Below are 16372 nucleotides of genomic sequence, written 5' to 3'. Positions count from 1 at the left end.
GTCAGTCAGCAGGTGCTGGGCAGGGCTGGACTAGGCTGGGCTACACACAGATGGGGAGCAGCTGGGTCCAGTTGTGCTGAAGCTCAGGAGGAGAGGAGAGAGTTTGGGATGAACAGATGAATAGATGCTCAGGGGTTTCAGTAAACATAGCCTGCTGGTACTCTGGCAGCGTTTACTCTGTTCACTTTGTTTTACAATCGCTTTTTGTCACTGTGGCTCTCCTGAGCCCTGGGTTATTCACGCTCTCTCTCTGTTATCAGGGCTGATTAGGACAAGGCTGGGCCTGCAGGTTCTCTAACATCCACAGGCAGTAGTCCACAGCAGCCATTACCGTAAGATAAGATAGATGAACAGATGAGTAACATCTAACCAATAACATTACAGTAGCATTACAACTCCCAGCCCTAATGTCCAGTACATTTACATTGTGACAACACCTCTTTGTGTTACTCCATAAAAACGAGAATGATAAAGCAAAGAAAGGTAAACAACAATTGACAACCTAATGTCACCATAAAAGATAAACCATGTCTAAATATTTAAAATAAGCTGCACTATGCTAGTTTAATGGTGCTGTATTGAAGCACCATTGCCTTAAGCTACGGTAAAAATTAACTCATGTATTTCAGTTGATGTAAAAACATCTTGTCCATACTGACTGATACTGGGATTGTTGGCAGGCAGGAAGGCAGGCAGGCAGTTGATGATTCCCAAGGTGTACTGGGGAGAGATCCCACTGGTCCGATAAAAGGCCTGCAAACGCTGCTTTTCTCCAGACGTAGGACTACACTCAACTTTAATTGGCCTTTTCTTCAGCTGTGAACCTTAATGACTCTGTTCCTGGATTGAAAGCCCTCTCTCTCTCTCTCTCTCTCTCTCTCCCCCTTCTCTCTCTCTCTCTCTCTCTTCTCTCTCTCTCTCTCCCTCTCTCTCTTCTCTCCTCTCAATCTCTCTCTCTCTCTTCCTCTTTTCTCTCTCTCCCTTCTCCTCTTCTCCTCGTCTCCCTTCTCTCCTCTCTCTCTCTCCTTCTCCTCTCTCTCCTCCCTCTACCTCTACCTCCTCTTCTCCCTTCTCTCTCTCTCTCCACTCCTTCTCTCTTCTCTCTCTACTCTCAGATCCTGTCTCTACTCTTCTCTCCCACTATCTCTTACTCTCTCTCCTCACATCTCTCTCTCTCATCCCCAATTCTCCTCACTTCTCCTCTTCGCCCACTCTCACCCTCCTTCTAACTTCCTCTTCTCTCTCCCCTTCCCAAAACTCTCTCTCGTCCCCCTCTCTCCCCCTTCTCTCTCACCCTCTCTCACCCTCTCTCGCTCTCTCTCTCTCTCTCCTTCCCCCTTCTCTCTCTCTGCTTCTTTTCTCCTTCCCTTCCACCTCATCCTCATCCCCCTGCTCCTCTCTCCCTCACACTACCTTTCATTGCCTCTCACACTCAGCCACTCCTGGCAGCTATGCACACACACCTTTGTTTCCACACATAAAACCTTTTCTTTGAGGTTAAAGTCTAAGTGTTTTTCTCTCCAAAAGGTTAGGGAGGACAAGGTATGTATCACTCCTGAATAATTTCTCTAGTTTTTCTCTCCTTTTGCCCCCATAGTGCTTTCTCTCCATTGTTGCTATCTTTGTAACATCAGCCACAATCCATTCATTTCTGACAGAGAGGTGAGAAACAGAAGAAACACTCATGAAGGTGAACCAGTGAACCAAACTTCTCGGGATACTAGGGCTGGGAATTGCCAGGGACCTCACGATACGACATTATCATGATACGACATTATCACGATACTTAGGTGCCGATACAATATGTACTGCGATTCTCACAATTCGATATGTATTGCAATTCAATACTGTGATTTTATTGCGATTCGATGTTCCAAACATATTGCTCACCTGCAGCTGCAGAGGGCAAGGAGAGACATAAGAAAAAAATGCTGAAAACAAATATAATACTGCGATACTGTCAAAACTACACAATATATCGTCAAAAATAATATCCCGATATGCAACTGTATAGATTTTTTCCCCCATCACTACAGGATACAAAGCAGGCCTTGGCTTTACAGATCCTACAGAACAACAAGGTGTGGAGAAAATATATTGTCTACATTACCTAATGTGCTGTATAATTGACTCACACATTGGGAGTCAAGGCTAAATTTAAATAAGGTTAATTCCATTCATGCATTTGTGCTGGCAGAACAAATTAAAACAGCACAATTTTCTCCATTCTCCATCAACTCTCTGCATTGTCTACTCACACCATTGTTGTAAAGCCCATTGTAGTGTTGTCACGATACCAGAATTGACTTAGATACAGTTAGCAGGTTTAGTATAACAATACTCCATACCAAAACGATGCCAAGACGATAACACGCCACAAAAAGAAGGCATATTAGCCACAGAACTTGATCCAGACAGATTAACTCAGCTACTGCTCGGTTCAATCGTTGGGCATCTTTTGAGTTCAATATCATTACATTACAGCCATGTATGCATTAATGAATCAATTATACAATCAATATGAGTTTTTAGCAATCTAACTACATAACATAATGGTAATCATTTATTTGAATAGTAAATCTCTAGGAATAAACTGGGTAAATCAAGATGTAGCCTAGGCTTATCCACAATATAGGAGAATTCATATTCAACAGGAGTGTGTGCATGCATTGAGTTATTGCACTTGTTTTCGCAAATTTCATGGGGCTACAGACAATCTTATTGCTTTGTACTTAACAACACTTGCATAGAAGTTGATTGTTTTATAAAAATGTGCGCTGTCTTTTTAACCAGTAATTACCTCATTCATTCATGAGCCAAAAGGCAATAGATAATCTTTGTAAGAGACGTGAGAGACCGAATAAGTGAATGAATAAAGTTTTTAGTGGCAATCAGTTTTGAAATCAGCATATTTTGCGTTGTGATTCGCATATTATCACAAACAAAGTACTAGGGTAGTGAATTCATGTTAGCTTTAGTTGTTAGCTAGTAAGGAAAGCTAGCCTACAAAGCTGGAAGCTACCGGTACCTTCTTGCATTGTAAAGTGTTCTAGCCTGTTTGGACATTGTTTTGAGAACAGTAATGAACAATTTCTACATGCTTTATCACATTATTCAAGTGTTAACTTCTGTGCAGCATGAGCGGGGACCTAACATGATGCAGCTCAGACTGCCAGTGCAGGCTAAGTGGAACAGGCACGGCGGGGTGCACGTCTCCCGCTATAAGGGGATATTGGCTGCCGCTGATAGTTGATCTGTGAGACACATTTTGACAGAAGTACCGAAAGTAACAACACCATTTTTCATGATCTAGTATTGAAAAAGTACTAAAGTTTTGGTATGCGGGCAACACTAGCCTCTTGCCTTGAAGAGTTTGAGATGGAAGAAACTCAAAGCTATGTGCAACTGAAAACCCATTATGAGGGATAAATGCAAGAAGGGTCAATGTCTCCAGTGTTAAAACTTACACTACTCTCAAAGACAATAACAAACCCTTTTTAATGGATGTATACTGTACCAGCATACCTTTAAATGTGAAAAAGCATATGAGACACAAAGGCCACAGGACACTGTACTCTGTACCTACATTGTATTACACATTTTTTATCTGTGTTTGAGCTTTCAATAGATTTGAAAGATTGCCACAAGCATATTATTCTTCTAGCATAAAAGCAAAAAAAAAGGTTGCAACTTCAAGGCTGTCCATTTCCATGAAAAAAATACTGTTTTTTTTATTTGCGTGTATGTGTGTGTGTGTGTGTGTGGCCCCTGTCCTTCAGAGTAGCAGTGTGTTTCTTCCCTGCCAGCTGCCCTGGTCTGGCCAGCATGGAGCGGAGTGCTGAGTGATAGACTGATCGATGGGCAGCCTAATCAGCCAGCTTAACTCTAATACCCTGGACAGGTCCACATCATTATCATATCAGGCTCCACACGTTTCGAGGTGACAAGGAAGAGGCAAAAGATTAAAGCCAATCTTGTAAAGAGGCGCCACAACTTTTAATGCGCTGACCAAGACAGGCTAGGTTTTATCTGGTAGCAGAGAAAGGAGACTGAAGGCAGAGACAAAACAACACAGTGAAAACAGATTAACTCATCAGTTAAAATTATTCTGTGCTTGGGGAGTGCTAGTGGCTTTGTTGTGGCACGAGCTCTAACCGTACCTCAAACCACTTCCGTCAGCCAGCTCTCCCCCAAGCCCACAGCCTGGTCCTAGACTCCTAGCAGCCCCATTACTGGCTGTCTATTAAGGTAAGAGTTTGTTTAACTCCACACACATTTGGGGGAGCTGGGGGAACTCTTAGAAATCATCTATAAACTGCTTTAAACAAACTGTTTACAGGCCGTAAATGACGCATAAAAGAGGAAACAGGTTTGAGGTTGGGGCTGGGGCTTGTGGTGGTGGTGGCTGCACACACTTCATACGATTAACTTCAACACACACACACACACCCGATCTGTGAGTGATTCACAAAGGAGGACCACAATACATGCATTCCACACTTCAAAACCAGTCAAAATGACAGCCACATTCATGAAAAATGTTGACTAACTGCACAACAACAAAAAACATTCCAATGCCAAGAACAACCTGGCACCAATTAAGCTCTAGCTTTAGAAAGCACTGCCAATTCAAACCCAACAGGCAAACACAGTACGTGCTACATTCAGTATTGTGTAATGGCATTGAGTTTCTTTCCAGCATGTTCAAATAATATACAACAGTGTATGTCGGCTCTAAGCGCTTATCTTCAGTGGGCTGCTATAATGAATGAGCAGACTGATTCGTTTTGGGTTTCATAATTAATGCTGCCTGTTGAAGGTCAACCACATTCCATTCCTGTGAAGATGAAATGACTGAAAGGTCTGGGGCAGTCAGCTACACTGAGAGACAAAGGGAACGTTGACTTGGCCAACACCCTTTCCCAAACTCTGCCTGGGCTTATTTTAACAATCCAATGCAAACACATTTATCCTTTTTTCTTATTGTCTTAGTTCATAATTCACCATTACTCAATTACTGTCAGCTTACTTTCCAGTGCAGGATAGAGTCTACAGGGAAATGGAGGGGGATACCAATTTCTACAAAAGCAACTTTCTGTTCACCCAAATTGCCTCTCTCATTATACTGTTCATGAGAGAAAAGCGAAGGTGCTCAAACCAAAGGTTTTTGAGGCATGAAACCTGATTAATAAGCTGTGATACAGATGCCTCCATGACAATTTCATCTGTAATGAAGACCATGTGGTTAGCAGCTCCAGTGTCGACCCTGAGGCCCAGCTACAGTGAATATGGCTGATTTTGCATGAAAAGCCCAGTTAATAACATTAGGGGGAAATCTCAACAATCGTTCAGTGCAGGAACAAGTTCAACAATACATGGGCCTGAGAGTAAATCAATCTTAAATTGATTAGCTGTTCCCAGTGAAAGACTCAGATGAGGTTGTTTCCCCCTATCTTGTTCTGAACTCACCTGCAAGCCCAATGACGGACTAGCTCCAGGCTTATTCTATGAGCCTTGACAATCCATAACACACACACAGTCAGCTGTCTATACAGTTATGAATGTGAATGTGACATTCCCCATAGTCAGAGTGTAACCCTGAATTTAGCGGCCACCCCTCCCCATCATCATTAATGCTTAAGATGGCTAACAAGCCCACTGTCAACAGCTTCCAGGCTAATCGACATGTCAATCAATGGCGGGTGTGAGGCGGGCTTTTAGAGGGTCCCTGGGGTGGCTGCTTAGAGCACGCTCAGTTTAACACAGCAGCGCACTGAGGGTGTAAACAGAGAGGGATATAGACTGCTGGATTGACTAGCTGATCAATGCCATTGATCACTCACCTCCAGCTCTTTGTGAAGGCTGACTGTTCTCCCCTCCACCACCCGGTCCTCCGCCTCCTCAGCCTCCAGCGCCTGGATCAGAACCTCATTCTGCTCACTCAGGTCCCGCACAAACAACTGCAGCATGCCCACCTTGCTCTAGAGGGAGACAGAGAGGAGGGGCACAGCAGACATGACCTTTGTTAGGTGTTTATTGGAATATCAACACTGAAATGGATTGCTGCAACCCACCACTGTTATGGAGGGAGGACTGAGTGACCAGTTGGGATTAAAACAAATCCATTCAGAAAAACACAGCACATTCTCAAACACCACTTTGTATGAATACAGCAAAGGAAGCAGTGATGGCCAGAGAAAGTTTGAAAGTGGTAGGTAAGTCAGGTAGGTAAGTCAGGTAGGTATTTGAGGGAGACAGAAACAACTCTTCTCGCTTGCTGTTGTGTCCTTTCCTGTCCCGCCCCCATCCCCTCTCTGACAGCCAGCCCCTCTGGTCATCAAGCAGGACATGCAGGGGGTGTTCAGGCAAAACCTGTCACATGACATCCAACCCCCCCATATTAGAGCTCTGCTAACACCAGGGGTACTATTAGCCATATGTCACCTCTGATCTAGCATGGCATCTTCACAGCCCAGACACATGGATGCTCTGACACTAATTCCTATGCAGGAACATGCCAACTATCTGCAGAACAGCCCAGACAGTTTGGACCCAGATTATAATTTAGTGCGGGATGGACACATAGGAATTATTACGGCTCTGTCGGCCGTCAGGTAGAAATGGAGATAAATGCTCCATCAGACTGAAGGGTATTTGCTTTTCAAAGCCTCTTTTAAAGGAGTGGAGATGGAGGTGAAGTGGAAGTGACAAGTGCCCCGCCTCACTTAAACAGAACACAAACAGGTGGGTTTGATGCTGCCCTGATGCAAAGCCCAGCCCACCAGCTCAATCAGCCCATGGTGATGGGCACTGGCAGCACACACCCAGTGAACTGGGGGCCGTACATGGAAAGGCCCTCCCTCTTCAAACACTGGGCTAATTCTCTAGCCCCAAAGACGCATGTGGGAGTCCTTACTGTGACTAATAAATGAGAGGAGCAGCATTAGGTTCCTTCAGAGTACCAACATGGGTCCTGCCAACATCAAAGGTTCCCCTTTCTGTTAAGTAATTCTGCCCTCAGTTTGAAAGAATGAGCAGGTGAGAGAGAAAAGAGGATGGAGAGGGGGAGCGAGTTAGGAAACGTCTGGCAGGGGGGAAAAGGGAGAGAGTGTGAGGAAAGGTAGGGCAGGAGGGATGAGAAAGAGGGGGAGAGAGAAAGTGGGAAAGAGAGAGAACACAGAATACTATCTTTTAGGTGTATAATCCTGCCTCTCAGCTGTGAGCAATTTTATAAAACAAATATCCTGGCCATGAGGAAGATAATGCAAACTTCATAATGACACAAATAATAATCCAATAACACCAATAGCCAGCCACCCAGCTGCATCCAGGACAGCGGCTGGCTATCTCGGCCTCCACACAGCCTCACCACATTCAAATTCATATTGGATTTTTATTCTTTCACCTTTCTCAAAGCATCCATTTCAGACGGCATGAAAAAGTAATATTCCAGCAATAAAGCTTGATTTACACCCCTTCCATGTTCCCCCTCTTCCTTTTTTTATTTGATCATTTAGCCAGGATCGTATAACTGTATATCAGACACAAATGAAATCAGCTCCCTTGCACATTAAGGCCATGTCTTGCTGCAGCTAACATCCCCTGCATCCCAGCCGCCCAGCTCCACAGCAAGCCAAGGGCAGAGTCCCATTCATTTTCAGGCCCATTTCCTCCTATGATTAGGCGATCAATCAATCCCAGCCTTCAATCTCATCAAGCAGACGGGATTATCTGCCCATCTCCCCTCTCTCCCTCTCTCCACTCAGTCAAACACTCACTCGCTCCCTCACACACAGCAGCACATTAACATCAGATCAAGTATCACCCAACGCACGCCGTCTGCCACATCAGCCCACCACAAACAGACAGTTCTTTATCGCACCCTTCTCTCAACATCTCCTCTGTCTCCTAAGGAGCACGAGCACACACACACACACACACACACACACACACACACACACACTATTTAAAGTAATGCAGTGTAATAATTTGTTGTGTGTGTGTGTCCACCTGAACGGTGGACTACAAGTTCCAAATGTACAGTATAATCTATACATAATTGCTTTAAGAAACATTAATACCCTATTACATTGACACTGAAGGAATAAGGTATCTGTAGATTTTGCCAGAGTGCGGCCTTTGCTAAAGCAGCCTTTTCAAGGCTTTTAAAATATATATATATTTCACCTTTATTTAACCAGGTAGGCCAGTTGAGAACAAGTTCTCATTTACAACTGTGACCTGGCCAAGATAAAGCAAAGCAGTGCGACACAAACAACACAGAGTTACACAAACGTATAGTTAATAACACAATAGAAAGGTCTATATACAGTGTGTGTAAATGAAGTAATATTAGGGAGGTAAGGAAATAAATAGGCTATAGTGGCGAAATAATTACAATTTAGCAATTAAACACTTGAGTGATAGATGTGCAGAAGATGAATGTGCAAGTATAGATACTGGGGTGCAAAGGAGCAGAAAAAATAAATAACAATATGTGGATGAGGTGTTGGATGTGTTATTTACAGATGGGCTATGTACAGGTGCAATGATCTGTAAGCTGCTCTGACAGCTGATGCTTAAAGTTAGTGAGGGAGATATGAGTCTCCAGCTTTAGTGATTTTTGCAATTCGTTCCAGTCATTGGCAGCAGAGAACTGGAAGTGTCTTTAGATATTTTTGTCAGATGTTACTATGGAATACTGAAGTATAATTACAAGCATTTCATAAGTGTCAAAGGCTTTTATTGACAATTACATGAAGTTGATGCAAAGAGTCAATATTTGCAGCGTTGACCCTTCTTTTCAAGACCTCTGCAATCCGCCCTGGCATGCTGTCAATTAATTTCTAGGCCACATCCTGACTGATGGCAGCCCATTCTTGCATAATCAATGCTTGGAGTTTGTCAGAATTTGTGGGTTTTTGTTTGTCCACCCGCCTCTTGGGGATTGACCACAAGTTCTCAATGGGATTAAGGTCTGAGGAGTTTCCTGGCCATGGACCCAAAATATCGATGTTTTGTTCCCCGAGACACTTAGTTATCACTTTTGCCTTATGGCAAGGTGCTCCATCATGCTGGAAAATACATTGTTCATCACCAAACTGTTCCTGGATGGTTGGGAGAAGTTGCTCTCGGAGGATGTGTTGGTACCATTCTTTATTCATGGCTGTGTTCTTAGGCAAAATTGTGAGTGAGCCCACTCCCTTGGCTGAGAAGCAACCCCACACATGAATGGTCTCAGGATGCTTTACTGTTGGCATGACACAGGACTGATGGTAGCGCTCACCTTGTCTTCTCCGAACAAGCTTTTTTCCGGATGCCCCAAACAATCGGAATATATCTTCAGAATATCAGTCTGTCCCTGATGTTTTTCCTGGAGAGAAGTGGCTTCTTTGCTGCCCTTCTTGACACCAGGCCATCCTCCAAAAGTCTTCACCTCACTGTGTGTGCAGATGCACTCACACCTGCCTGCTGCCATTCCTGAGCAAGCTCTGTACTGGTGGTGCCCCAATCCCGCAGCTGAATCAACTTTAGGAGACGGTCCTGGCGCTTGCTGGACTTTCTTGGGTGCCCTGAAGCCTTTTTCACAACATTTGAACCACTCTCCTTGAAGTTCTTGATGATCCGATAAATGGTGGATTTAGGTGCAATCTTACTGGCAGCAATATCCTTGCCTGTGAAGCCCTTTTTGTGCAAAGCAATGATGATGGCACGTGTTTCCTTGCAGGTAACCATGGTTGACAGAGGAAGAACAATGATTCCAACCACCACCCTCCCTTTTGAAGCTTCCAGTCTATTATTCGAACTCAATCAGCATGACAGAGTGATCTCCAGCCTTGTCCTCGTCAACACTCACACCTGGGTTAACTAGAGAATCACTGACCTGATGTCAGCTGGTCCTTTTGTGGCAGGGCTGAAATGCAGTGGAAATGTTTTATGGGGATTCAGTTCATTTGCATGGCACAGAGGGACTTTGCAATTAATTGCAATTCATCTGATCGCTCTTCATAACATTCTGGAGTATATGCAAATTGCCATCATACAACTGAGGCAGCAGACTTTGTGAAAATTAATATTTCTGTCATTCTCAAAACTTCTGGCCACAACTTTACAGGTCGCAGTGGTGGGTAGTATATGGGGCTTTGGTGACAAAATGGATGGCACTGTGATAGACTGCATCCAATTAGCTGAGTAGAGTGTTGGAGGCTAGGATCGGTAGGATGGTCAGTTTTACGAGCGTATGTTTGGCAGCATGCTTAATGTGAGTCTAGGAAGGAGAGTTTACAGTCTAACCAGACACCTAGGTATTTGTAGTTGTCCACATATTCTAAGTCAGAACCGTCCAGAGTAGTGATGCTAAACGGGCGGGCAGGTGCGGGCAGCGATCGGTTGAAGAGCATGCATTTAGTTTTACTTGCATTGGAGGCCACGGAATGAGAGTTGTATAGCATTGAAGCTCGTCTGGAGGTTTGTTAACACAGTGTCCAAAGAAGGGCCAGAAGTATACAGAATGGTGTCGTCTGCGTAGAGGTGGATCAGAGAATCACCAGCAGCAAGAGCAACTTCATTGATATACACAGAGAAAAGAGTCTGCCCGAGAATTGAACCCTGTGGCACCCCCATAGAGACTGCCACAGGTCCGGACAACAGGACCTCCAATTTGACACACTGAACTCTGTCTGAGAAGTAGTCGGTGAACCAGGCGAGGCAGTCATTTGAGAAACCAAGGTTGTTGAGTCTGCCGATAAGAATGCGGTGATTGACAGAGTTGAAAGCCTTGGCCAGGTCGATGAATACGGGTGCACAGTATTTTCATTTATCAATGGCGGTTATATCGTTAAGGACCTTGAGCGTGGCTGAGGTGCACCCATGACCAGCTCGGAAACTAGATTGCATAGCGGAGAAGGTACAGTGGGATTCGAAATGGTCGGTGATCTGTTTGTTAACTTGGCTTTCGAAGACCTTGGAAAGGCAGGGTAGGATAGATATAGGTCTGTAACAGTTTGGGTCTAGATTGTCTCCCCCTTTGAAGAGGGGGATGACCAGTTTCACTTACACACTCCCTCTCCAAGCCACCATCTTCCTTGAGAAGATATTGAAGGGATGGCATCACTCAACACTACTGGATCATAACTGCACTTGTGAGAGATAGTAATAAATAATGTATTTTCTTAAATGTGGAAGAAGTCACATCACACAATGTCTAGTAAAGCCAAAGACCTCACATAGCTTCTCTCTGTTATTCACTGCAGATACAGATTAGTGAGGTTTGGAGTGTTAGAATACATTGATCAAGCCAGGGCTTGTTCTTCTATTGGTCAAAGAGAAACCTCATATCGCCAACATGCTTGTATACCCACAATGCACTTGGGAGTAGCTTGACTCTTCAGTCTCTGTCAGGTTAAGAGATGTTACTCTATAAAAGCATGGTAGCTGAGGTCTTTGTGGTAAGAAAGGGGGAGGAGGGGATCTTTTTTACAATGTGGACCACTGTTTACAATCCCTAAATGGTGGCTAAAATGGTCACTAGGAAACAACAGAATAGCATTAAACTGGGTCCACTCAGGGCTGTTGGGTCTTCTCAATATGGCCAGATAAATGGCCCACTGGGACCAGGGACTGAGAGGAGATATGGGGTCCAAGAGACACCTCCACACACATACTGGTACTGAGGCAGAGAGCAGGGGATAGTCTACATGCCATCAATAACGGTCCTTACAGCCCATGGGTCTACTCTACGCTTACAGAGCATTCAGAAAGTATTCAGACCCGTTGACTTTTTCCACATTTTGGAAATATTACAGCCTTATTCTAAAATGGATGAAATTGTTTTTTTCCCTCATCAATCTACACACAATACCCCATAACGACAAAGCAAAAACAGGTTTTAATTAAAAACTATTTTTTATGGAAATATCACATTTACTTAAGTACTCAGACTCTTTACTCAGTAATTTGTTGAAGCACCTTTGGCAGCGATTATACCCTTGAGTCTTCTTGGGTATGACGATACAAGTTTGGTACACCTGTATTTGGGGATTTTCTCCCATTCTTCTCTGCAGATCCTCTCAAGCTCTGTCAGGTTTGATGGAGAGCGCTGCTGCACAGTTATTTTCAGGTCTCTCCAGAGATGTTCGATTGGGTTCAAGTCCAGGCTCTGGTTGGGCCACACAAGGACATGCAGAGACTTCTCCCGAAGCCACTCCTGCGTTGTCTTGGCTGTGTGCTTAGGGTCGATGTCCTGTTGGAAGGTGAATCTTTGCCTCAGTCTGAGGTCCTGAGCAGGTTTTCAAGGTTCTCTCTGTACTTTTCTCCGTTCATCTTTCCCTCGATCCTGACTAGTCTACCAGTCCTTGCCGCTGAAAAACATCCCCACAGCATGATGCTGCTGCCACCACCATGCTTCACCGTAGGGATGGTGCCAGGTTTCCTCCAGACGTGACACTTGGCATTCAGGCCAAAGAGTTCAATATTGGTTTCATCAGACCAGAGAATCTTGTTTCTCATGGTGTGCGAGTCCTTTAGATGCCTTTTGGCAAACACCAAGCATGCTGTCATGTGCCTTTTACTGAGGAGTGGCTTCTGTCTGGCCACTCTAGCATAAAGGCCTGATTGGTGGAGTGCTGCAGAGATGGTTGTCCTTCTGGAAGGTTTGGCCGGGCGGCCAGCTCTAGGAAGAGTCTTGGTGGTTCCAAACATCTTCCATTTAAGAATGATGGAGACTACTGTGTCCTTGGGGACCTTCAATGCCGCAGAAATGTTTTGGTAGCCTTCCCCAGATCTGTGCCTCGACACTGTCTCTGAGCTCTACAGACAATTCCTTCAACCTAATGGCTTGGTTTTTGCTCTGACATGCACTGTCAACTGTGGGACCTTATATAGACAGGTGTGTGCCTTTCCAAATCATGTCCAATCAATTGAATTTACCACAAGTGAACCCCAATCCAGTTGTAGAAACATCTCAAGGATGATCAATGGAAACAGGATGCACCTGAGCTCAATTTCAAGACTCATAGCAAAGGCTCTGAATACTTACGTAAATAAGGTTTTTGTGTTTTTTATTTTTAATACATGTGCATTAATGTCTATAAACCTGTTTTCACTTTGTCATTATAAGGTATTGTGTGTAGATTGATGAGGGAAAAAAATATTAAATCAATTTTAGAATAAGGCTGTAACGTAACAAAATGTGGAAAAAGTCAAGGGGTCTGAATACTTTCCGAATGCACTGTACGTACTACAGAATAAGTGAAACATTTTTGAACTTACAGAACTGGATAGAGATCATTTTGAAAATACCTAAATGAGTTTGACATACCCCTCTGATGGTAATTATCAAGTAAATTAGATGGTGTATGCTATGTAATCTAATTAAACTCTTAGCTCACTGCTTTCAAAACAACACTATTATAGGATAGGCAATAGAGATGTTGATATACTGTACTAGTCCTTCTTTGAATCCTTGACAAGAGAGTTCTAAAAGGCTTGTTTTGTGTTTCCAGAGCAGAGGCTGTCAGAGGCCGTGTGAATCAAACAGGATTTCCCCAAACACAGAATAAATGCAGTTAAAATGAGAGGCTGTGTTGTTTCCAAACTCCGCCATTGCTTCGACCATGGAGAGGACACTTCTGAGAGAAGGAGCTTTCCTCTGCTGATTAGCGTCAAAGAGACAGGCTTGGCTTACTAAAACTTTCATCAGCCGTCATCAAGCCCAGTCCTCAAGGTGTGCAGCCACCCCCCCACCCACACAGCCAACCCCATCCCATAGCCACTGACATGACATGCAGAGTGAGAGAGAGAGCAGCGGAATTGGCTCATCCTCATCACTTTCATCATTCTTTAGTGGAGATGAATATGAAAAATCTTTAAATGTTAGGAGAAGAAAAATGAATTAGTAATAGACTTACAAGGACTAAGAGCATGCACAGGTAGGGAAATTACTTTTTACGTCATAACAAATATTTTATTCCACTTTTACTGATGAGCATCGGCTAAAAGGTACATTTTCCCGAGATGTAAAGATATTCAATAAAGGCCACTTAATGGGATAGTTAAAAAATAACCCAAAAAGCTTTTTGATGTAAAGACAGTAATTCTCTTAACAACATTGATCAACCTGTCATGCTTTCATTATGGCACTATACCTTTTAGCAGCCATGCACTAGGCTAATAGCATTATAAGTCTCTAAAACACCAACTTTCCTCCCTGCCCTTGTCAGGCCCAGTCTGTTGTCCCTCCTCAGACTTCACATGCAGGGCCAGCAGTTACAGTTGCATTAAAAGGCCTGTCACTAAGTGTCTGCATCATAACGTAGGCCTAACCATTTTCTATCTTATTCTCACACATATGCATCACATTGCAAGATCGGTTCATTAGTGGAAATAACACACTTGCCCCAGCACATCCAAACATCCAAGGAGCATCACCACCATTACCAGTTTACCTGAAGAGCCTCCTCCTGGCTGTCATCTGATTGGTCAATGTGTCGAAGGTGCTCATGGTAAAGGGTCCGGAATTCCAGCAGGAGTTTCTGACTGGTAATCTATCAACACAAATAAACACATATTACCATCAGCACAACTGATGCATGGACACAATGACAAACCTTTAACTAAAACAGAAAATTGTGACATTGCCTAAAGTACCATGTTGAGAGAGATGCCGTAAAAAAACTGGGATGGGATTTCAGTGCGGGCATCAGTGTCTGAGCTGGCCACTGATGCTCGTCAGCTACTCTCATAGGGACTGTGACTGTCCAGAAGTGCAGCAGCCCACACAATAAATGGCTTTAATAACATACCTGAATCCTCAGGTGCGTAAAGCCCTTGTTTTTCACTTCATCATTTTTAATTATGTGCTGCAAAACTTACCCAGAGTCCCTTGCTTCAGACCACAATGCCTTGTTATATTCTCTCTAACAGCAGTAATTAATCTAGGGAGCATAGCAGCATAGTCTCTCTTTGAGGAGCGGCCTATAAAACACATTTCACTCCGACAACTAATAAATTATAACAATGGCAGATAAAGAGAAACTGTGCACAAAGGAGCAGGTGAGATTTGGGGAAAAGAACAAATGAAAATGCCCAAAACAACTCTATTTGTGGGTATGTGTGAGTGAGCTGCATCAAAATCTTCTGAAATCATGGAAAGGAAAATAAGTAATGAAAAAAAGAAATGAGAATAAATCATATCTTGCTGCTGAGTAGCCTTGACCTGGAGGATGATCTTGATAGAGGCGGTGCTGTCCATTTAATTCATATTGATGTTTACACAACACCACCCTCAATCTTCCTTATCTCACTTCTGACCAAGTCATATTCTGGATTAGATTGAACCAACTCCAGATCGAGATGGAGAGCAAAAGCAAGAGAGCAAGAGAGTGAGAAAGAGATAAAATATCCCTTTAACGGGAGGTTTAGCCACAAGTTTGTATAAAATGTTTTGTTAATTAACAAATCTGGCTAATGCATTTAAATTACATTTAGAACTAGCTAACTTCACAAACCGCAAAAAGCACGCACCTATCTGAGGCACAACCTTCATTACAAATCTTTGTGGCAGTGTTATGCATCACGAGCCTCAGCTAGATCTCCTGAGTGAGATGGATAGATAGTAGCAGCAACCCAGCTAGCTACTTTGACAAACAGTGACAAAAGTGTTTTCCAGGATATGGCTATAAACCCACGGTTATAACTTCTTGAACGACTACGAGGTCGCCTAACGTTGACAGCCAAATAGGTGACGTTAGCTTATAGCTATATAATTATTTTGCTAATTTCGTTAGCTGGCTAGCTAACATCAACATAGTTAGTTGTGTTGTCTTCATAATAACCTGTTGCACTCCGGCTGCTTATCATTTCATTCGGTTTCGGATATGCCAAGTGGCTTTATGAGGCGCCTTGCACAGATTTAATCAACCTCATGTCGTTCAGCAAGTGAAAGTCTCCCTTCTACTTTGCATTATAATGCAGTGGTAAACTTATTGTGTTCCGTTTTTATCCGCTGTCACCACATTCTAACGTTACCCGCCAGGAAGCCCCCATCTCCCGCGTCTGCACCTGCACATCCTGTCAGTTCAAGCTCCAACAGTGAGACTAGCCAATCGGGCAATGATTTTGCGTTGCGCGTTGTCTTTAGAACCAATCACAGTGTAAACATTGCCACGAGGAGGCGTGAACCAATTTTGTTTTGGGAGTGAAGGTCCCAGATTTCCATGGAAACTTGCACAACTAACTAGGTATTTGGTTGTGACTAGCGTGCATTACTGTCCGTTGGACTATCACAATGTTGTCCTTTGTCGTTTGAGACTGGCAGATGCAAATGTCGTTTGAGTGTGACAACCTTTTTAGGCAGTGATGAATTAAAGTAGAA

General features: G+C 43.6%; 1 protein-coding gene across 1 annotated transcript in view; it reads right to left on the bottom strand.

The window, feature by feature from the left end:
* LOC115167263 (trichohyalin-like) overlaps positions 1-16059 on the bottom strand; it is a 150683-nt gene extending 134624 nt beyond the window's left edge. Inside the window, exons 1-3 of the mRNA XM_029721504.1 lie at positions 16027-16059; positions 14445-14543; positions 5844-5981 (exon numbers count right to left, since the gene is read on the bottom strand). Coding sequence (XP_029577364.1) covers positions 5844-5981; positions 14445-14543; positions 16027-16044 — 255 coding nt within the window. The 5' untranslated portion in view covers positions 16045-16059. The remainder of the gene's footprint in view (positions 1-5843; positions 5982-14444; positions 14544-16026) is intronic.
* Between the last annotated feature and the right edge of the window lie 313 nt (positions 16060-16372).

Source organism: Salmo trutta, chromosome 29 (genome assembly GCF_901001165.1).
Source record: "Salmo trutta chromosome 29, fSalTru1.1, whole genome shotgun sequence".
Classification (NCBI taxonomy): domain Eukaryota; kingdom Metazoa; phylum Chordata; class Actinopteri; order Salmoniformes; family Salmonidae; genus Salmo; species Salmo trutta.
The sequence above is the reverse complement of the archived record's forward strand: the minus strand, read 5'-3'. Positions and strand labels throughout refer to the sequence as shown.